Source organism: Erithacus rubecula (assembly GCF_903797595.1).
Source record: "Erithacus rubecula genome assembly, chromosome: 3".
Taxonomy (NCBI): Eukaryota; Metazoa; Chordata; class Aves; order Passeriformes; family Muscicapidae; genus Erithacus; species Erithacus rubecula.
Window position 1 is genome coordinate 109,487,650 of NC_136689.1, and position 23,992 is coordinate 109,511,641.

The window sequence follows — 23,992 nt, forward strand, 5'->3', positions numbered from 1 at the left end:
CTAGGGAGAAGATTCCCTGTCCAACCAATGATAAACTAAAAGGAAGGTGTTTATAAATGCCATGGCACAAGTATTGTGATAAAATTTTTGTAAGCATTTAGGCGATGTCACCTCCAGAATTTGCATGCAAGCAAGTGCACACAAAGCACAAGTATGGAAGAACTCCTCAAGAACTTTCCAGGAACTTAGAAGTGAGCCACCTCTGTCATACTACTGCTACAGTGTGGGGAATAAGCACATTGAGTTCCCAAAGCAATATTCACTTTAAGACAGTTGTGCCTAAGACTGGGTCACAAAACCTGACTCAAATTCTAACTTCTAATAAACTCCACAACAAGGTGACATTTTCATTAGCTAGATTGTGAAACTATAGGCAAAAAGAGGGGAGCAGAACTCCATGATGAGCCTGCAGCATAGTATTTATGTCATTCTCATGGGAGTACACAATACCTTTTCATCTCAAATATTTATATAAAAGAAGTCAAGAATCACTGTGAGTGTCTGTCCTCTATATGGTGAAGTATCCTTTGCTATATAATGTAGCTAGTAATATGAAATCATGTAAGACAGAGTGCTACGAAAAAATCATTGCCACAAAGAAGCAAAAATACTTTGTTTGTCATTTTTCATGGATTTACTTAATAATTTATTTGCTTGGATTTTAAGATTTGTGATATCCTGCTGATCTAGGAGATTATGCATCATAATGTGAGAGAATCAGACTCAGGCTGTGTTTATCTCTTTCCATGGTACTAGCTTACAGATATTAAACAATAAAGATTGTTTGCCAAAAGATAAATGTATTACGCTATTTGTTGTTTATTAGTAATTATTGATAATGCATGTAGTCAGTCCTGCTTGTAGGGGAGAAAAAAATAAGTTGTTTACATTACTGATTTTAGAGATGTAGAACTTTTGTCAAATGTATTACAAACCCATAGAATTCTCCCATTGAAAAGGCAACAAAAACGAAATTAAAGTTTAATAGGCTTTTTACCATGCACTTTCTGGGAAAAGAAAGAAAGAAAGAAAGAAAGAAAGAAAGAAAGAAAGAAAGAAAGAAAGAAAGAAAGAAAGAAAGAAAGAAAGAAAGAAAGAAAGAAAGAAAGAAAGAAAGAAAGAAAGAAAGAAAGAAAGAAAGAAAGAAAGAAAGAAAGAAAGAAAGAAAGAAAGAAAGAAAGAAAGAAAGAAAGAAAGAAAGAAAGAAAGAAAGAAAGAAAGAAAGAAAGAAAGAAAGAAAGAAAGAAAGAAAGAAAGAAAGAAAGAAAGAAAGAAGAAAGAAAGAAAGAAAGAAAGAAAGAAAGAAAGAAAGAAAGAAGAAAGAAAGAAAGAAGAAAGAAAGAAAGAAAGAAAGAAAGAAAGAAAGAAAGAAAGAAAGAAAGAAAGAAAGAAAGAAAGAAAGAAAGAAAGAAAGAAGAAGAAAGAAAGAAAGAAAGAAAGAAAGAAAGAAAGAAAGAAAGAAAGAAAGAAAGAAAGAAAGAAAGAAAGAAAGAAAAGAAAAAAAAAAGAAAAGAAGAAGAAAATCAGGAACTCTGAATTACCCTTTAAAAAATTGCTTTCCCAGGGTTATATTTCAGTTTTCCCTTAGCACATCGTGAAGGAGTCAAAGTGTCAGGCAGAAGGATAGGGGCTACTGTGCATCCATCCTACCTCTGAATCACACAACTCATGAGAAATTCCTTTTCCTGGCAGGATCCCAGAATCACAGATTAGTTTGGGCCGGAAGGGAACTCAATGGCCATGTAGTCCAACCCCCCCGCGATCAGCAAGGGCATTTCCAGCTGGATCATGCTGCTCGGAGCCTGATGTACAGCATCGCGCTGCCCACGCCCCACTGCCGCGCCGGGACAGTCCCGGGGCCAGGCTAGCGCTGAACACTCAGCTCTCAGACCCGGCACGTCCAGCAGCTGTCACCCACAGCTGGGATCGATCTCTCTCCCCACTGCTGCGCTGCCGGACCGCGCGAAGAGATGTGACTTTGGGTAACCGCACGGATCTCTGCACTGCTCCAGCTTCCGAGCTTTAAACCATCCTCTCTGCTGCTCTCGTTACCTCTTCTTGCTGCCCTGATCGAGACGGGCACGGCTGTAACTCTCAGCACCGCGCAGAGGAGCGGGGCCGGCGCATCCCTCCTGCCCGCATCCCGCCGCTCCGGGAGCCGCCGCCGGGCTGCAAAGGTCAGTGCGATCCTGCTCCCCCTTCCAGCGCCCGGTCCAGTCGGGGGAGGGTGCGTTTTGCTTTTTGGGGAGCACACCGAGGGCACCGGCTCCCTCCGAGAGCAGGATCCCCACAGTCCGCGCACCGCGACCCGGAGGCGCCGCCGAGTGCAGCGAGGAGGGAAGGCGGCCGGGTGGGACCCCTGGGCGAGCGCTGTCACTCTGGGGGCTGGTCACTCCAGGGGAGCCTGAGCCTGGGCACTGTCACCCTGGGGGCTGGTCACTCCAGGGGAGCCCGAGGCTGATGCTGACACCCTGGGGGCTGGTCACTGCAGGGGAACCCGAGGCTGATGCTGACACCCTTGGGGCTGGTCACTGCAGGGGAGCCCGAGGCTGAGTGCTCTCCCTGCATGGTGCTCCCAATATGGGAGTGATATGGGACCCCTGGCTACTGGCTAAGTCCTTGGTGATCTTTTGGTCCCATCAGGATGACAGTGAGCAGTATATGTGAGATTTTGGAGGTTGGATGTTCCACAGCAAAGAGCAGAGGTCTCACCTAGTTTTTTCCAACTTCAGGTCGTCCTCACCACCACTGAGACTATCCATCCTCTCCAATGTCCATGGAGAACTTCTCCCTCCCTGAAATAAATTCTTCATGTGCAGACTGTACTGGGAGAGGACATTGGAGTCTGAACATGTCCACTTCTCCACCAAGCCCCAGGTACTACATCACAGTGCCTGTCATCTACTCAGTCATCTGTGCCGTGGGACTGACAGGCAACACTGCTGTCATCTATGTAATCCTCAAAGCACCAAAGATGAAAACAGTGACCAACATCTTCATCCTCAACCTGGCCATTGCTGATGAGCTCTTTACCTTGGTGCTGCCCATCAACATCGCTGACTACCTGCTCCTGCAGTGGCCCTTTGGAGAGTTCATGTGCAAGCTCATCATCTCCATAGACCAATACAACATTTTCTCCAGCATCTACTTCCTGGCTGTCATGAGCATTGACCGCTACCTTGTCGTGGTGGCCACCACCAAGTCCAGGAAGGTGTCCTACCGCACCTACCGAGCTGCCAAGATTGTGAGCCTGTGTGTCTGGTCCTTTGTCACTGTCATCATCCTGCCCTTCACTGTCTTTGCTAAGATACACAAGGAGCAGGGGCGCTCCCAGTGCGTCTTCGTGTTCCCCCACCCCGAGAGCGTGTGGTGGAAAGGCAGCCGCATCTACACCCTAATTTTAGGCTTTGTCATCCCAGTGTCCACCATCTGCACCCTGTACACCACCATGCTGTTCAGACTGAGACATGTGCAGCTCCACTGCAATGCCAAAGCTCTGGACAAAGCCAAAAGAAAGGTGACACTGATGGTGACTGCTATTCTGGGTGTGTGCCTGTTCTGCTGGACACCCTTTCACCTTAGCACAGTGGTGGCCCTCATCATGGACATCCCACAAACTCCACTTGTCATTGGGATTTCCTATTTCATCACCAGCCTAAGCTATGCCAACAGCTGCTTCAACCCTTTCCTGTATGCCTTTCTGGATGACAGCTTCCGGAGGAGCTTTCGCAAACTGATGGATTGCAGAGCTGCCCCATAGAGCAGCCCAGCCCTCTCTCCTGTCCTGGGTCCCTTTCACAGCTGCTTTGCCTGGGAGATCCCAGCCCAGACAGTGCTTTCTCTCCAGTCTCCTTGTGCTGACCCACAGGGCTTCAGGCTGTCTCATTGCCCAAGACATGAACTGGGGCCAGGTGAATCTCTCTCAGCTCTCCTGCACTCATTTCCTTAGCACTGCTTTCCTTACCCTGTTTGTTTTTGTTAGTTTATTTTTTTTTTTTTGCTGTTTGTTCTTTTTTTTTTTTTTTTTAATTTATTCTCTCTAATTCTCTTTCTGACCTCAGTTTGGAGCTCACAAAACTGCCATGAGTCCCTTTTCCCTTTTTAAAGGCATTGCTTTGTGAACTCAAGCCACACAGCTGTCTCAATTATCAGTGATTTGTAAAGCCCAATAAAAGTGTGTTACCAAGTGTCTTGCTTAATAATACCTCAGCCTCTTTCCTACCTACAAGACTACTTACCAAAGTCTTGCAAACTTAGCAACAACTCCAAAGGATAAGGAATAAACAAAGATTTTGAGCTCATTTCATTTTACAGGAGAGTAAGATAAGGTAGTTAAAATCCATGATGACATGTAAGAGAGAGGTATCAGTCTGGAAAAAAAAAATCAAACCCACCCTAGTGAATAAAAGACACAGGTGTGGATTTGGACCCACTTGCTGCAGAAAATAGCTTAACTGTACACTTAATCATTGTAGTTTGCAAAAAATGCAGCTTTTGTTTATATGAGAAGTGGTGATTATTATTTGTCATGTGTTTATGGGCTATTGCACTTACAGATATTTAGTTTGTGGTTCTAGAAAACAGAATCAGAGGGTATCTTCAGAACCAGTTACATTTTAAGGGTTTGAAAATATTTTTCTGAAACATGGGGAATATCCTGACTTCTTCCCTGAGAAATCACAAACAACTTGCAGTAGTTAGGCTACTTTTAAACTATCTCTTACATACTTACACTTTTTTGTAAGATTTATTAATATTTCTGTTAAGAAGAAGAAATGAAATAAAAATTAACATGTTTTAAAATACCCAAAAGATAGGTTAATTTTGCCTGAGGGAGGAGAGAGAGGATGAATGAAAGTTTCATTAGAATTCACATGTGCAAACACTGCATGAGGAGGTTTTTTTTTTTCCCTCCTGTCTCATCTCCTCTTTTAGCCCTCTAAGGAAAACTACAAAAATACTGAGGACTGAGAAAATATTTGCAAACACTTGATGTTTCTCATCTCAGTGGTCCTCCCTGCACTTCCCTGCAGCAGATGCTAAATCAGTGTAACACAATTTTTCTTGGATATTTTCCCCTCCACTGAATGCAGAAAGGTAGGAAAATGTGGTTAAGGATTTGCATTTCCACTTACACAGGAGGTCATGATGGCTTTCAGGAGGTGCATAAGGATTTGTATGGCACATGCAAGTTGCTCCTGTGAGACCTTGCACCAGATCCTTTCCCACTGCTGCAGTTTAAAATTCTGCCATAGGCATATGGAAAGATTCTTTCACTAAATCCTCCCAAAAAAAACTTCAAATAAAAATTTTATTCACAGATTTTAGCAATTATGCATGCCTGATACCTTTAAATAACATATAACTGGGTTGACAATTAAATAATTTCTTTTTATAAGACATTGATATTCCCTGAGACAGTTAGAGCTAAGTTCAACACCCAGTCTAGTTGTTATGGAAATTGAAGGACTCCTTTGGGGAATGACAGTGTTGTTCTGTTTCTTTGGGGGTGTATGATCTGACTCCCATCACACACAGAAGCTGGCATTTGAAAGTGCAAGCCCAAATGGCATGGAGTACCCATTTCCACACCACATTAAGAAAAGGTTCTTCAAGAACCAGTGTCCCACACTTTATCTTTCTGCCTGAAATGAAAGGTAATTAGCTTTTCCCACCAGCTGCCTGGTGATCAGTCACTTGCCATGGAGAGAGAATTTAGTCTGTATGGACCAAGCAGCAAAATCTCTTTTTTCAGGCTGCTGCTACGCACATCACCTCTCTTGTATTCTTTAGTCATCTTCACAACATCATTTGCTTAAAGAATACACATTGACTGAAAAGTGAACAGTTTTATTCTCAGAAAAGACACATGCAGCACCACTGTGCCCTCATTGGTTGTGATCCTTCCCTGAAGACATGAATGGCAGTAAAATAAAATTCCCTGTCAAACAGTCACCTTAGTAGCACAGATTTGAGCATTGTGATAGCAACCTACTGAGGTTTTTGGTCATGCTGCTAGGCAGCTACACTTGTCTCATCAGCTGTCAGGAATTCTTTTAACTCCAGAAATATCACTGAAACTTTGGTAGCTTTGTTGTGCTTCTGAAAAACCTACTCTGTACCTATACATCAAATGCATTTCTAAGATGCTGACTGGTAATAATGGAAAGTAATAAGAACAGTCTGATTTGTATTACATTTTTATCTAGATTTGAATACCAAAGTTTTATCTGTTCCCAAGCAATCTAATCTGGTTCAAGTTCTTAAATAAACAACTTTCTAATCTAGATCACTGTAGAGAGGTTTTCTTTAAAATCATTGTATTTCACAGGAGATAGGAATTAAACATTTTAAAATATACCTTTCCTCTTAGTTAATATTTCATTTCATTGTCTTCCCCATGCTCATTTTTCTGTTCTCCAAAGCGGAAAATAGGAGAAGTGTCTATTATCAAATTTCACTTCAATGTGTCTTGGACCGTTTGTCTTTTTTTTTTTTTTTCTACCAGAATAATAAAAATGCATGTGATGATATCATCCTTCACTAAATTCCTTCTCATTCTGAAGCCACATCTTACTTGTTCTTCATGCTCCCCTTAAGCTTTTTTTTTTTTTTATTTCTGAAGGAGGAATTTATGCTGTTCAGACCATGCTATAATGAACAGTTGCACATTGTGAGACAGTAGATTTGCCTTAAGGAAGTATTTTTTACATATGGAAGTATTTTATATATATGAAAATGAGTAAAATAAAAACAAATCCATTTTCCCCACAGCATAACCATAACTTGAAACTGATATTACAGATATTTGATATAGACTTCTGGAGGAAAAGCAGAGAAAAACAGATTATAGAAATAAATAAATAGAATAGAATAAATAGAATATAAATAATTTTTCTGGCTACATATGCCTCATTCTTCCCCTCTGCTCGTACCATCCTTACTGATGTTAAATTCAGCATTTTGAACTGTTGTCCAGTGCTTAAAAGCATGCAGCAAATTTGGGAGGAAGGGGGAGGGGATTCTTAGGGGGGAACAAGGTGGAAGGAATAGACAGGTCTATATTCTCAGGACTGGTTGGTGAGAGTACAAGGAGCACACACCTGTATAATACCTGATGCCTTGCTCTTTTCTAAGTCACCATTCAGCTTCCTGTATACCAAAACATTGTGATTAAACAGAACCAGGCCTCCAGCCTGTGACTGTCAACATCAAATCTCAATGCCTGTACTTCTAAAATGTTCTATTCAATGCTTGTCATTAACATCTCCCTCCTGTCTCTATATAGCAAGAAATAGAGACCCAGTGTGTGACTGTCAAGCACCCCTCCAGCCAGGAATCCCAGTCCATGTGTCCCTTGGTGGCTGAGACATGTCCTGGGAGCTCTGGTTAAAGGCATCTGGCAAAACAAATATTCCATCAGGACCACAAGTTTTCTGTAAATTGTGTTTAAGAATCACTGCATACTTTTTTTCATAAGGACTTTGTCTTAAATGAAGTATACACTAATTTTGCCTAGTTACATTTGAGCAAATGGAGTTTTTCTCAATGAGTTCAGAAGTTCTGGAATTTTCAGAGCCTGGGAAAAAAAAGTGAACATTCCTTTTCCAGAGACTATTCCTATGAGGCCTCATTCAATAGTATGACATCCAAATCTTAAAAAAACCCAAAATTAAATTAATTACTGATTAAGCAAAGAGGAAAAAAAAGGATCTTCTTTCATCCAGTGCAGACAGCAGATGCAACTGCAGTTTATAGGCTTGAATTGAACAGACCAACATTTAGTCTAACATCAACTTTGTTGTGTTACACACATAGCACAACTTGCAGCCTGCAAATGCCCTGTGTGTTCACATGTGCAAAGTGGATAAGCTTGCATTAAAAGAGGATGTGATTCTTTTGCTCGTTGTGGTAAACAGCTACTTATATGAGCAGCCCAATTGTAATGGGGAAATAATTATGTTCTGAGCCCTGTCTGAGGTCTAATTGCTCACCAGTGCCAGTAAGGATCTTTCAGACAAGCCCATCACAGTTTCAGTGCTCCCCAGTCCCCCTGGATTGTTTGGCCTCTTTCTGCTTCAAAATAGTCTTGCTTTGGACAATAGAAACATTTTCTTTCTCAACAGAGCCAGACTTCCACATTGTTTTGCCAATTTAAAGCATGATTGCAACACAAGTCAACCTCTTTTTCTGCTTTAAAAATTAAAAGAAGAATAAATTAATTCTGCATAAGTTTTATATATTTTCCATTTGCCCCATCTTCATTCATAGTCATCTTTAGGAAGCATGAAGAAGACTCACAAACTGCCAACTTACTGCTATTTGAGGCTCTACAAATGCTTCCAAAATCTTTTTCTGCTTACAAAACCTTTATACCACCAGAGGGAGTTCAAAGACAAATTATTCAGCAAAGGTACCGAGTGGAAATGAATTTCTGCTGTCATACCCAACACTAAGCATGCAGTTTTCTATGTAAAGTGTCTTTTCCTCAAATTTTATTAAAATTCATTGTTCTATGATAAATAGAATTATAATGAAATAGCATTAATAAAGGTCAGAATTTTCTGGAGGGCATGATCCTAAACCTGCTTACCATTTTTCTGTTTCTTTTTAAGCATTCACTTTCAGTGCACAGTTAGAGTTCTCACCGAGGAGAATGACGTCTGGATGAGCTGAGGACACAGCAGGTGCTGCCCATTCCCCTTCATGTCAATCAGCCCCCAGGGGACTGGTTTGGGGGAGGACTGGGCAGGTGTCACTGGCATGGAGCAGAGGCTGTGTCAGCTTGCAGAGGCCAACCCTCCTCCACACCATTCCTCAAACCAGGACAGCCCTGTGGAGCCACAGCTGCCTCCAGGCAAGGATTTGCATCTCTCTGAGCTGTGCTTCACATTATTTTCATTACCTTTTTCCTGTCCCTGTTTCCTATTATCCCCAGACTATATTTAATGTTTTGTACATTTTCCCTCCTTTCAGCTTTCAGCCCCGAGATGGCACTGGTTCTTCACTGACAAGTCATCATTGTTTTTCTAAACCAGAGTTTAAGACTTAAAAAAAAATTGTTCCCAAGAGCTAATTTGGACATTGTGTTAGAAGATACAAATTAACGAGGGGAAACAAAAAATATGGTTTATTTTATTGTAAAATATATGTAAAATATCATGAACCCTTATACACTTTTTTTTAAATGGAGATTGTTACTTTTTAACAGGTATTGGCTGAACAAAGTATGCTGAAATCATAGGATTAGTTCGGGTTAAACCTAGACTAAAAATTTTTAATGTTCCCATATTCAAATATTTAGTTCAGGCACTAAACAGGTCAGTAAGGCAAGAGATTCTCACCACAACTCCCAAGTCCTTAAACAAAACTGGAGATTTTCTTTAGAGAAGATATGCCCAAAATATTTTATTTTTTAAAGTGCATATTAAGGAAAAGAAAAGGTATATGATTCTTATAAGCAACAAGTAGCTTAATAATAAAGATATCTAACAGAATTCTCAGGAGCTGAAAGCAGTGCAATGGATACAGTTAGGTGATTTTCACACATGAATAGTCAACAGTTGTAGGTGTTGCTACAGTACCCTTCAATACTGCAGTGTAAACTTATGTTTCTTACTGGGTGGAAGGCACCCAACGTGCCAGTGTGGCAGCAGATCCCCGTGGGAGGAAATCTGGGCTACACAACCTGGCACCTGATGGGCAAACACTCCTCAGCTCTGGCTCTGAGGGGTTTTCCTTCTGCATTACATCCCTGCCTACTGAGGGCAACTCAAACCAGTGGGAAAATGTTAAAATAGTGAAGGTGCTGGTTGATTGTTGTTATTTACTGCTGATACTGAGGTAGCACTGAGACCCTAACAACTCTGGGTTATCGTGGTACACATTCACCTACCTACAGAAAAGGAAGAGCTGCACAAGAGAATTTGCAAACTAAGAGACTTTACTTTTTTGAAGACACTGTTTTCCTGGAACACTGAGAGGATCATGAGCCTGTTTCCCTACTTGTTTCAGGAGACAGATATACTTCCTAAGGTGTATTTTTCACTTCTACATTATATTCACCTTAAAACTATAGCTGTAAAATTACACATGGGCTGCTATGCCTCACTCACTGAATCTGTTACAAAAGGGATCTGTAGCTGAAGAAATAACAAGGCTAGTTTCTGGTTGGCATAGTGACATAGCAGCAGTATGCTATATAAAACCATCATGTGATTGATATTAGGTACCTATAGAAGCTATTGTCTTCATATTTGTTGAGTCTTAAAGTTTGGCATTTGTTCACTGTGATGAGCTAAAGTTACTCAACTATCAGCAAAACTTATTGTAATAAATCATTGTTGGTTTGTGGTGCTGCAACTTGTGATGGGAAATTTGGACAACTAAATATGTAAACTTTTAAAGAGAAAAACCACCTAGCTCTCCATTTTTGGAGATACCTCGACCATTTAAAAAACCCAAACCTGAACCTAAAAAAAGCCTCATTAAACCTATCTTCTAAGGAGTACTGAAGTATTAAAAGAAAAATATTCAAAATATTATGGTGATTTTCCCCTTCTTCCTAAATTTTGATACTTCTCTGATATGCTTGTTTATTCACAGAGGCTATATATGGTAAAGAGAATACTAAAATGCTAAACATCTCAAAAAATGCTATTCCCAAAAAACTCAGAACAAACTTGAACTCTGCTGACAAACTTTCTTGGTGTGAAAGAAAGTTTGACTCTTATTTGAAATACAGTAAAATCAAAAATAAATCAAGAGATGTCACCTAGCTAAATAAATCCTGGTAAAAATTACTTAGAACACAGTTAAACCAACCAAGTCAAACCAGAATATATGACTGGAGAACCAATGCAGAAATCACTCTAACAGGCCCTACTGTAGTTAGCAAACATATTTTGAATTTTTTCCCTCTATCAATTACTGGGCTCTTATTCAAGGTTGATTAAATCTGAGATGACCAGTTTCCATCCTCTGTGATGAGGCAGTAAATGAAGAGGCTCTCTGTGGCTACACTGCACATTTAATTTTTTCCATGTTTTTAAGAACCACTACCACTGAGTTACAGTACTGTAGTTAGAAGCATTCAAGAAAAAAATAGTATCCATTGTAAAATGCTGGAACAAATCCACTATTTCAGACTTACCATTCTAGATCAAGCCAATGATCTCTTGTGTCAAGTAGTCTATTTTTAATGGATCTTAAATTATGTCTCTTGACGTGGTGATGTACAGCTGTTTTCAAGGACCTTATTACATAATGTGTGTGGGCAGGTGGCAAACATTGCTACCTGTCAGAATTAAATCTGGCAAGGCAGAAATAGAAACTTCTACAATTATTTCAATTATTTGTACAGTGAGAGCATAGAGTTGGCCAAATAGAATTCTCTTGGACTGAGCATTCTTCAAAATACTGACTACAAGATTTTGATCATAAATATAACCAAATCTAGTCTAAGACAAGGATATAAGTGAGCAAAGGAAGAAGTTCTAAAGCATCTTAAGGGTAGGAAAAGCAAAGCAAATACAGAAATTATGGATAAACCTAGATTTGTTCCCAAAATATGGCCTGAAAATTGAGAAGAAAAATTACAAAAGAGAAGACAGAAGCTCTCCAGCAAGCTAGAACAGGTGAGCAGATGACCCCACTTGCTGCATGTCAATAGGGCCCAATTCCATTCACCAGTTATAACTGTTCATGGAAGGAATGTGTTCCACTCACCAGCTGATTCAGAGAGGGAGGATAAGGAAACCCCTAAGAATGAATGCCTATTCTAGTTTACCATAGCATTTGAAAGACAAATGGACTTACATACAATGCCATCATTCATCCAATATGTGACTTTATTATCAGCACCTACATGCTACACTAGATTAACTCTTCAAAACAGCCCTACAGTTAAGACAGATCTCACTTTCTCTGGGGGAGTCCAGGTTCTGCTGGCTTCTCTCAAGTTTGGATGTTGTTCACTGAGGATGTTAAGGACCTTCTTTCCCTTCTGTGCTTACCTCTGCCTCATCAGTCATCCCATCAATCACAGGTGCTCAGCAAAATATTTTCTTCTACTTTTTCAGAGTCATTAACCTGTTCCTATCAGAGAGACAAACTTCGTTGTGCATTTCCTCTTGTCTTCTGAATTGCCTCAGTCAAGTTTATGTTGCCACTAAAATGGAGTGAGTTAACATGATCATTATTGAAGTGTCAGCTGCTCCTCTGTTCCTCTCTTGTCTACTTTTAGGAGACTCCAGCACACTCTGCACTACATTTCCCACTGCTCCTGCAAGAGGACTTAATCATTTATGGTGTGCTGCAAAACTTTTAGGAATTGCAGTCTACCTGCTAAGAAGTACACATCTCTCAGGGACCATGAAGAAAAGCAAAATAAAGCAAGGCAGCAGCAGTGTTAATTCTTAGAAGATGGAAAAAGATGTAACATAAACAAATAACTGCTTTGTTTGTTGTTAAAATGTGTTTGTACTCAGAAAAACATCTTGCAGCAATTTCTTAGAAGATAATCTGACCCAAAGTAGCTGATATTAGTAGGAAAGAGGAGAAGAATGGCTCTCAGATGCTCCCATGCTGGGGATGCTGCACACTGTCCAAGAACCCAATACAATTCTCAGGAAATGGTTATGGAGTCCTTCAACATGCAATAGTAAAATTACCAGAAGGTATACTTGCATATATGTATAAATCACTGCTAAAGACATAAAATGAAGCAATTTATGACACTAGATGAGGAAACTGGGGACTTTACCATATAATTTCTTTTTTATGAGATTTCAGAGAAAAAAAAAATCAAGAACTAAAGATGTAGTTAAGCACTAAAAGCTATACTAATATGCACAAGGAATGAGCCAACCTAAATAATTTACTAAACTAATGAAAATCATCCAAATCTTACATAAAATTTCCAACCACTTTCCCAGCAATTTTATTGTAATGAATGGGTCCAAAACCTGTGTCTTCAACAGTGTTCATAGTATATTATATATGTATTATAACATAGTATGTTAATTCAATTGCTCCAAAATTAAATAACAAAGTTTTTAACTCCGTTTTAATTTACTTTCTAACAAAATATTTAACTGGGCAATATTTTATTACTATTATTAAACAAAAAATCTGATTGTCAGGTTTCATGTTTTTATTGCATGTTATATGTGTAGAACTGTAGCTACAATATGCTAAGTAGAAAACTGTGGCTAGAAATGAATTTTCTATATATTGGGAACTCTGCTTATAAAAATAAAAAATAAGTGCAAATGCCTGAGAAATTTATGCATTGTGTAATTACAAAATGTTAGAAGTACAATTATAGACTTGCTAATAAGCTTTTCATTTCCTTCCCTCTTATTTTAAATATTGCTTCATCTTAGATGATTTATTTCTTTCTCTCATAACAAGAAAAGGTTTTCCAAAATGAGGATTTTTATAGAGTTTCACTATTTGTTTTGCAAGGGAACAAGTTTCCAGAAACTGTTTATATTCAGCAATAAGCTCTTACATAATTATTTTAAATAGAGTAAGTTTATGAAAACCACCTAGAGCATCTTGGTTTAATGAAAATTAAATCAGAGCTGTTCAGTATATTCCAGTGCTTGGAATAAAATGTAGTTTGAATGGGAAGAAAAATACAACCAAGCAAAATAACCCTCAGGTCTTTGAAATTATTCATTCAAACCTTGGCAATGTTTATCTGGAAACTACTTCACTACAGCCAGAGGAGAGATGATTGCTTTTCCATCACTAACCTTAAGATCGGGGGGGAAAAATCAACTCTTTAGAGAAACAGGGGGCAACAGGAAAGAATTTGCTGCAGGAAGGATGATGAGCATAGGCAAAAAGCAAGGACAAAAACCAAAATAAGAGTCCTTGGTTCTGTTCTTTCTTGCTGTCTTCATACCTTTCAGTGAATAAATGATGTATTGTTTAAAAAGCCTTAACTGCAAGGAAAGATGTGCAACTGAGGTGCTCATTGTAGTTTCATTCAGTTGCCTGTCCAAAGGCTGCCTAATTCTCCCTCTGTACCAGTTTAAAGCAGAGAGAGCCTGCAGCAGGGATGTGCTAGCAAAAACCTCCCTGAGGATCCTCAACACCGGAACTGTGTTTAACTACCATGAAAATAATGATTTCCTGGGTTGCAAATGATGTTTCCCAATCTAACCAGAGTTTGATCTGAATCCAAGACCTTTCTTGTTTTCACTGCAGCTGTCATGTCTGAATACAGAAACCCATCCTCAACAAATCTGTGCTTATTAGGAAGTTGCTTTAACAAAGTATTTCCAACTGCCTCTGACAAACACTTCATAAAAGCAATTTTATTTTTTCTGTCTGCCTGCCGACATGGTAACAGAGATAAAAGAGCCATGCAGCACATCATACCTCATGTATTGTTTGTCAATAAATCTTTACAAACATAAGCATGACAGGCAGCACCAGGTCTGAGCAACAAGCTTGAAACACTAATGGATACAGCAAAGACACGTTGTAGGGACAGAATAATTTCTCTGTGGAAAAATACAAGAGTGAGCACAGCACTTTCTCCACTCTGCAAATGGTCTCACAAAGTAACAGCAGAAGCCAGGTCTTTTTAGAAGTCATATGGTAATCAGGGGCAACACAGGCTTTGAAAAAGACTAACATCAGTAAACTCTGCAACACTGTCTCCTGTCAGCTTATGCTGGCATCACACTAAATTCCTTTTTTCTTCAAGGGTATGGCTTTACCTTACAATAAAATTAAATGTTTTACTCTTTTCACAACAGCAGGGTATACATATTTAACAACCTACTGAGAGATCTGTATTCAAAATAAACAAATTATAATAAATAGGAATTTTCATTAAAATTAAGCACATATTGGTATTGTATATAACAGTGTCAGCTCAAAAGCCCTTTCAGGACACAGTAATGGGGTACAGCTAGGAACACCTTAATATCTTTATACAAAGAGCAGCTGAACTCTCTATAGTAAAAAACTTCTCCATCTGAACCTATCTTAGACACCTTTCTATTTCCTATTAAAATCCTAGCTAAACAGAGAAGGATTTCTTTTTCCTTCTGCACAGATGATGAAATTTTAAAGACATGTTAAACTGGAGAAATAACACGAACAAAAAATAATTCCAATTCTGACCATGTGATCTAACAGGTCATTTTTATTATGCCTCTCCTCTTATGAGAGATACTTACTGAAAAGTCAGTGAGGTAAGAATGGAGGCATGCATACCAAGAATCTAATGCAGAATATGTTGTAAAATTATAACTACTGCGAAGTACATTTCAAAGCAGAAATGTTGTTCAGGATTGGCAAAGTGGGAATAAATAAACAGAACAGGTCAGCTAACATGCTTTGATCGAGGTCTGTCCAAATTTTGAGGTTGCTTTTGCCATCCTCTGTGACCCAACTCCTCGGGGGGAATTCTGTCTAACTGAAATTACAATGACCAGATTCTGCATTAGCTGAGCTGAAGGTGGAAATGTCTTTAAGTATACTTTCTTGAAGTATAAGCTGAGGAGTAGTTATCAAAACTCCTAAGAAGGAAGAATAATCTTTGCACCATCAGAAACACATTTCAGGTCACATTATGGCTGTTAGAGGTAGATTACTCGTGATTTATATCAAGATGTTCATCTTCAAGAGGAAATATTTCCTCTTTGAAGTTTCCAAGAGACAGCATTTTATCCAAGCAGAGGGGTGCTGGAAACAGTTTTTTCTTTGGGAAAAAATTGATTCTGCCTTATTCAAAGTAAATACTATTGACATTCTAATAATGATTTCAAGGTTGCAGGTATTGCATATATTTAGTTGCACCCAGGTATATCATCCCACAGTTATGCAGGCCTATAGATTACACCAGTAATCCTATGAATAGTTCTATAATTACACAGTATCTCAATAAAAGAGATTATCTAAACACACAAAATAATATCCTCATTTGAAATAGAAATGGTCTGCCTTCTAAGGGAGCTTTACCAGGAGTTAAAACATCGATTTTTTTATCTATTACATTGATCTATAACTCTTTAGCAAATGAATTTCACAAGTTCACTTTGAGCTCTCATCCTTAAAAGAAAGAAAAACATCTTCCTTTGGGCTGCTTATCTTTCAGAATCTTTGCTTTTTGATCCTACCTGAGTCCTTTGCAATATCCCAGATAGCAGAAGTGTAAAATAATCTCTCCATGCAGGTATATCAACATCAGCTTCTGAGAAAAAAATTGTTGAACAGAGAATATAAACACTGAAAAATTAATGGGGAATGCCATTTACTCAGTTCCTCAATAGTGTAAGTTCACACCTGTTTCAAGAGGACAGTAACATTTTTAAAAGATTTTGACATATCAGATTCAAGCCATACATTTTTCTGTGGTCACATATCCTCAAATTCATTTTACTGCACTACAGCTGATTCTGACTTTTTCTTGTAGCAAAGACAGTACCACTGATGAGTTTTAAGACAGGGATATAATGATTAATCTCTAATTAAAGCTTTTGACATCAACAAGGGTGCAGGCTACTCTGCATTGTATTGCCCATGCTGAAACATCAGTCTTACAAACAAGGCAAATGGATAAAGACACAGCCATTCTCTTCATTCACATAAGTATTTTCTACTTGCTCATTGTACTGTGCAGATCATGTTCTGCAAGATACAAATGTAACATTCCAAAGCTCACCATTTCTGCTTCTTAAAAAGTATGAGGTCATTTGTAATCTCATGAAGATCAGCAATAGTTTCTTCACGGCATAAAGAAATTACCATTTTTCAAATTACCTCCAGGAAGATTTTTTTTTCCTTTTTTTCTAGTGTGGTTTTCCAAGTTAGAAAACTTCTTATGAAAGCCTCAGCAGTGCATTTGGTTGGCAGTTTCCACCTAAAAGCTAAAACCAAAATCCATCAGATTTAAGTTCAAACTGAGCAGTATCGAAACCCAGTTAGTATGAGCAGGAGGAAAAAAAAAGCCCTCTTAACCAAATTTTATATAGAGAGGAAGGCCTGTGCATCAGAACTGCCAAGTGATCACTGCTTTGAATTGGTGCTCTTTGCTGAACAAGGATACAGACTACAGCAGGGGATAAGTTATTTAGTTACTGATGGCAGTGTTGCTCCTCTTCTTTAAGGGGCAATGTTTTTGAATCCCTGCTTTTAATGAGCACTTTTTTCTTCAATGACTAATCAGTATGGATGAAGCCAGACCACAGACCTAAAACCACTCTGTGATCTGGCATATATTTTCTGCCATCTCACTTGTGTACATTTGCAGTGCTTCTCAAACCTTGCCCTTCTTTCACCTCCCCACTGCTGCTTCTCCACTCCTCCCTTGGCTTGTATGACAAAGGGGATAACTACCACTAAGTACAGATGAACCCCCAAATGTTGGCTCTTTGATGTCAGCAGCTGCCAAATCATTTGGACATGCTGGTGGCTGGAGTTTCAGCTCTTGAGAGCCTTCAGAGCTTGTTCAGGAACAGGACAGGAAGGGGCACTGGACACCCTGGTGCCAGTGGAGTGTCCACAGCCTAACCTAAGTGACAATGACACAGGGCTAAGACATTTTCATGCACTACAGACTTGAGGGAAAATGGAAGAATTAAAAGAAAAGAAGAGTCATCAGTATTTCCCGTGCTATATCTCAGGTGACAGAGATGACCAAAGTAGTGAAAATATGTGGAAAACAAAAAGTAAAAGCACCATCAACTTTCTGCCTTCTCCCTCCTGCAAGCAGTGCACCTCCTCCCAAATTCTAGGCAAGTTGCTATGGAAACTATCAGCATGGCTACAAAAATAGGGAAAATTGTATATTTCACCATATATACATTATTTAATTTCATCAAAGAAAGAGAAATGACACAAGGTAGCAGACCCTGTTACTAAGACAGTTCCACCCTGGGGAAGGAAGGACTTTCTGCAGAAGGGATCTTAGCTGAACATCAGCCCTTTTTGTCAGTCATCCAGAAGAAAGGAACATCAGCAAACTCTGCACCTCTTCAACTGAGAACAGTTAGTGCAAAATGCCCATCAACGACTTACATTTCTGTTTCGTTGAACTTATGTAACCTTATAATGGAAGAGTCACATCACTCCTTTGCTTCAGTTTTGCACCTTGACATAGCATTAGGAATTCCCTTCTGTAACCAAAGATGTTTGGGGACAATTTCAACACTGGTAGTTCTCTAAGAAGGCACTTGGCATAGATGTCTCTGCCTCAAAATTAGCTGTCCAAAAAGAAACAATGCAGAAAAAGGAAAAGAGAGAGGAAAGAGAGCAACAAGGGGCTTTCAAATAACAAGATTACACATTTAGATCCAGCCCTTACATTTCTCCCATCCCTCTGAGAGTTCAAAATATTCCTACATTGTTTAATAAATTTGAAGAAAAAAAGGCAAATATAGCACTTTTTATATAAGGAGAGCTGTAGAAGGGGAGAAAGAGAAGTTGGAGGACTCTATTAATTGTTCCTGGGTTTTGTTTTACTTTATTAAAACTAAAATGCACTTAACACTTGCTGAACAATCACTTCAGAAATCCTTTGCAACTGAAAACTTTTTAATGGCAGTGTACAGATGGATGGAGTAAACCTGAAGTTTCAAGATGTGTACTCTGCAGTTGTCCAAGTTGGATGAACAGTCCTCTACAGGGTTGTTGGGAGAACCTGACCAGAATCTGTGCCTTCTTCTTTGTCTTCTTTTCCCCTTCAAACTGACAAAAAAATTCCTAATCAGCAAAAAGGGTGAGTTTTTATAACTAATTTACCTTCTTAATTCTCTCTCCCATGCTGGTTTTCATACTAGTCTCTCTGTCCTGCCTCACTGAAAAGAGAAAAGAAGGAATTACAAGGTAAATTACATTTCATGACAAAACTTCCAGAGCTATAAGAAATAGGGAAGCATTGTAAGTTTAGGACAGGAAAAAGAAAGCTTTGTCTTCTTAGGCCCCAAACCACTAAACACTGATCCAGTCACAAGCACATGAGTAATCTAAGTGAGCTCTTGGATTCAAGCCAATAGATAAATGTTAAATATGTGCCTGTCCCAGTCAATGCACACAATCTGGTTTTAAATGTGACATTTACATATATATATATATCTATCTTTTGCAGTTGGGGAGATTATAAAAGCTGTTTATAAACCAGAACATGAGGCTAAAATCGTGATTAAAATTGTCCTGAAAGTTTCTCTGGTGATATTGTGAAACATTGTATAATTTTGTATACAAAAGCTTGGAAAAAAACAAGTTTTAATGTAATTTACATTTAGTCCACTTTCCACTAAGTATGACATGTAGACATGCTATGAAGAGTAAAACAAACAGATTCTATGCACAACAAAAAATTTCAAAACAACTAAAATCCATGGGGTGTTGTCGAGTGTTACCTATTTCAGTGGCACTGAAAGACAGCTGGGAGTTAAAATTACAGTTTAATTTGCATTAATGCATTTACACAAAAATCACAGAAAGAGGAGAACATCTTATCTTTTTTTTTTTTTAATTGAAATTCAAGGGAAGGATAAAAGAGGATGTTTTACTCTGCAAGGAAAATAATTGTTCGAGTTTGACAGGCAAATTGAACTAACTGCATTGAAGATGACTGAATTTAATGTTTCCAGACTCAAGATTTTTGCAGGCTTAACTGCCAGATAATAAAATAGATTTCAACTCTTAGTGGCTTAGATAACATTTTCATATTTTCATAAGTACGTTTTCTGAAATCCAGGCAAAGATAGAGATTAATAAACAGAGATGCTTCAGTGTTACCACAGCATTAAAAGAGGAGGAACTAACCCTGCATCCTTTGCATATACCAATAACCTGATCCTGCTATAAATTTGTCTCAGTGGGACTTAATTTTTCCACCACACTCATAAATTTTAAGAGGCTCCTCAATAGCTTTTCAGCCAATCTTATTGATGTCTTTGCAGAGAACTTGAGCAGGCATTAAACCAGATGTTTAAGGGACTTTATGTCCATTATTGCTGCAGCAGGCCTTTATCTATCTCATCCTATAGGAACTCTGCTAACACATTCACCATCAGATCAGGCAATGCAGAGGAGATGGGATGGGGACACCTGCATAAGGTTTTATGAGAAAAAGGGAATGCTTAATGTGTCCAGCTGGTAGGGAGCTGCCACACTGTACAACACACAAATCAGCAGTCTCTGTTAATGCTACCTGCATGATTAATATTTTTCAAAAGCAGCATGGAGGCAGAGGCTTTCTTCCAAAGATGATTGCGGCACCCATTCAACCCCAGTCCAGCAGTCCAGTGGAAAGAGTTTAAGAAGGAAGTAGATGAAGTGGAACCAGTTAAGTTCAATGATCACATGCTCCAGGATCCTCTTGTCATCACAAAAGCATTGCAAGTCTGAGGACTTCATGAAGCACACTAATGAACAGGTGCTAAATGTTACATGAAGGATTTTCCAGTTTGTGTTCCCAGCGTGCAGCAGGATTAGCTCAAGATGCAAGCTGGGACTCCATATTTCTTCATCCTTGTGTGACATTAAGATACCCTGAGAAGACAAAAACCAAAAAAAAAAAAAAAAAAAAATGGAGCAAGCACTGTAGGATTATATACCACAAGTGCTACTTGGGTGTTGTCCAAAAGACTGGCACACACACACATGGACTACAAAAATGGTGTGCAGGAGTGGAGCTGAGGACAGGGAGGATCAAAGATGACAGGCTCAGGCAGAATGCCTGCTGTGTTCACATGTTGGTTGGGTGGGCATTAGTCTTTGTGGATGGGAACAGCTGTGTGGATTCAAGCAATTCTTCACTTTTCGAGCAAAATAAGAAAAGACTGGGTCATGCTGTGCACTGCACAAGTGACGTGGGATCAACTTTGCCTGTGAGTTGCAGGAGCCTGCAAGGTTAGCAGAGAACAAGATAGGTGGAGACCCACTTTACCAGTGGTAAGGAAGTTCTGTCTGCTAGCATTCCACTCAGTTTGGAGCCAAAAGAGTCCTGGTTTCCCCTAAAAACGCCGAGATATCTGCAAAAGACTGGAACCTAAGTCTCTGGGGAAACTCCTCAACTCAAAGGATGCATCACTTCCTGAGGAGTGGCAAAAGATGGTGCTTTCCAGGATGTTCCATGTGAGACTGCTAGCCCTAGCCAAAGGAACAACCTGTTAGTTCAGCTAGCAACAACCTCAGCTCCCAACAAAGGAGGCAAAGGAGGGACTTGGTTGTGACAAAATAGGTCAGACTGGGCAAAAGACAAACCTGTATGTGACTCATCAAAGGCCTGCACAGGTCCCAGCTTCATTAATTATTAATGGAGCAGCACAGAGGGCATGGAAGATCCAGGTAAGATCCAAACCAAGCACCTGCACAGACCCATGAAGCACCTATGATCGATCTTGTCATGTTTCTTCCCTGATCAAAGATGACAAGCAGCAGACAGCTCCTATGTCAGGTGGAAAAGGCCACAAATCAGGAAAAATATTGTTACAGATACTCCAGCACAGAAATTCCAACATCTGATCTGAGAGAATTATGTTCTCATCACATGCACATTCTTCAGCAGTATGTCCTTTCCTGCAATATCATAATTTCCTCTGAGGATTCATACTGAGTGCCAATTCATCAGTTTGGGAAAATTTCTCTCTTTTGTAGAAAGAATTGAGAGTGGGAGAACTAATTCTAACAGCAGAAGAGTCCAGGGCACACATCTCAGAATTCACAGTAAAATTGCATAATCAGCTTGCCAATGCCCTAGGGCTTTTTATTAGGTATTTGGCAACCAGCTTCAAATAAAAATAGGAGTTCCATTGTCCTAATTCTTCACACTGACCATTTTAAACCTATGCCACAAGGACCTACCCAGGGCTAGTATGAAGGGAACATGAAAAGATGGGGCACACATGGCCTCCAGATCTCTAGAAGTACTTCTGTCTCTTCCTGGACACAGGGGATATTTTTCTTGTCACCTCTGTTTTTCTTCCAGGAATTGGATGCCTGTAATTGTTCATAGACACACATCCCAACAAACATGGACACACAGCTGGACAAAGGCACCCCAAGCTTGATGCACTCCCAGAATCTGGACCTCATGCTATTCTGCTATTTGCTGCATGAATTGCCAGGGAAGATCAGAAAGACACCTCTGAGAGAGACACCCCAATACCACATCTCACCATCTGGTGATTCTGTACAAAGTCACTCCAACAGGATCTGCTCTCTGTGTTTGCTCTCCACATCCTTCCCTCTTTGTTCTAGGGTAAAGGAAAACCTCTCCTCCACACAGGGGAAACAAAACTCCCAGAAAATCACTATCAAAGCCCTTGATATCATTCTTGCTGGAAAGCTCCTTGTAGGTCAGTCTCACTTTAGAGAAGATACAGACACTTGCCAGAGGCAGGAGGTTGCAGAATTTTTGATTGCATGTTTTCAAGTCTCCATTTCATGAAAGATGGTTCCAGAATTGCTGGGTGTTGCCAGTGAAACCCCTTTGTATGACAGATATATGTAAATTCATGGTTATACATGACCACATGTCATTCTAAGACAAGTTTGTTCTCTAATACCCGTTTGCACAACCCCGTTCTGAAGGAGTTAAGAAATGAGACACATACTGTCAGATTGAAATGGGTTCTAGGAAAATGTTTCTCCCTACACTTTTTCACACATTTCCAAAACAAGAAGCCCTCCAGCCCCCAGGAGCTCCACATTTTCTCAGGTTCCTCCTAGGAACTCTCCACACATTGAAACTGTGCTGCTGTGGAGGTAAACAGCATCGTGTTATCTCAAAAAAGAAACAAAAAGCCTAGAACTTGCTCAGCTTAAGTTATTGTTCTGCACAAGATATCCACAGGAGTCTTTATGCCATTCTTTAGACCACCTGTGTCCCATACTGAATTCCTTTACATCCTGGATGTGCTCCATGCAACTTTCATCCCAGCTCATACAAGCTCTGTCTTCTCCAGCTGTGAGAAAAGTGAGGAAAGCTGAAAAAATTTACAATAATTACTGATGATCAAGCTGTTCAGCTGGAAAAGAAACAATCCACCTTTAGCAGTGTAGATGGCCACTCCTGAGCTTCATGTCCATTAGTGGGATGCACAGTTCAGCTGTATGCCAGATTTATCCCTTTCTGAAAGTGTAAGATTGGCAGTGCCACCACTTCAGGGTGTTTGTCCTGGCAGCTTGAATCCACAACTGCTCATCACCAAGGAAATCCATAAGGATTCTCAACTGTCTTCCATGGCAAGCAGCAAGGACTTTTGTCACAATGTGTAATGCAAGAACTGTCAACCTGATATGAGAGCAATTAGGTCTTCTGCCTTCACAGGAGTTTCTCAAAGACTACTAAAAATCACAATGTGAGGTGTTGGAAACATTTAATACTTAAAAGCTTCACATTTTAAATCTTTCTCTGCAAGCACATTACAGTCACCTCTGCTTTAACCCCAAATAAAATTGCATTTACTGTGTTGATACCACTAAGCATTATCAGAGAAGCAATATGACAGAGTTACAGACAGATGGCATTTCTACTCACTGATATATATTCAAATATGAACTACCAAAGACATCAGTAAAGAAAAAAAAATTAAATTTAACAGAGAAAAATATGTAACTATAAGGCCTTTTTCACATCAACAGAATTTGTCAGCAGCATGAGACAGCAGAAATGATGGAGTATCATATGGTGAACTGCTACACTCTTTTGGAGAATTATCCCTGACATTATCAAGAAAAAAAGAAAAAAGCCCCCACAAATCACCCACAATTTTACATGCTGAAATTTCACAATAAATATAATTAAGTCCTTCTGTTGGTCATCTGTATGGAAAATTCAGGCTCAAAATTCTCGTCTATGACTTACAAATTTCACTGAGATTTAAAGAAATTTTTCCACAGCTTCAGCATTTTCTGCAAGTTTATGGCAATGAACAGCAGATTTTCTGAGACTAAAATAGCAAAGCTCTCCACTACTGTATATTCAGTTTTTGGCATGTCAAAAAAATCTGACAGG

At 39.3% G+C, this 23,992-nt stretch overlaps 1 protein-coding gene across 1 annotated transcript; it reads left to right on the forward strand.

Moving 5' to 3' along the window:
• The first annotated feature begins 2,759 nt into the window (after positions 1-2,759).
• Positions 2,760-3,947, forward strand: NPBWR1 (neuropeptides B and W receptor 1). Its single transcript, XM_079302874.1, has one exon. It carries the CDS (start codon positions 2,771-2,773, stop codon positions 3,758-3,760), a length of 990 nt encoding a protein of 329 aa, XP_079159000.1. The 5' UTR covers positions 2,760-2,770; the 3' UTR covers positions 3,761-3,947.
• Positions 3,948-23,992: the final 20,045 nt, after the last annotated feature.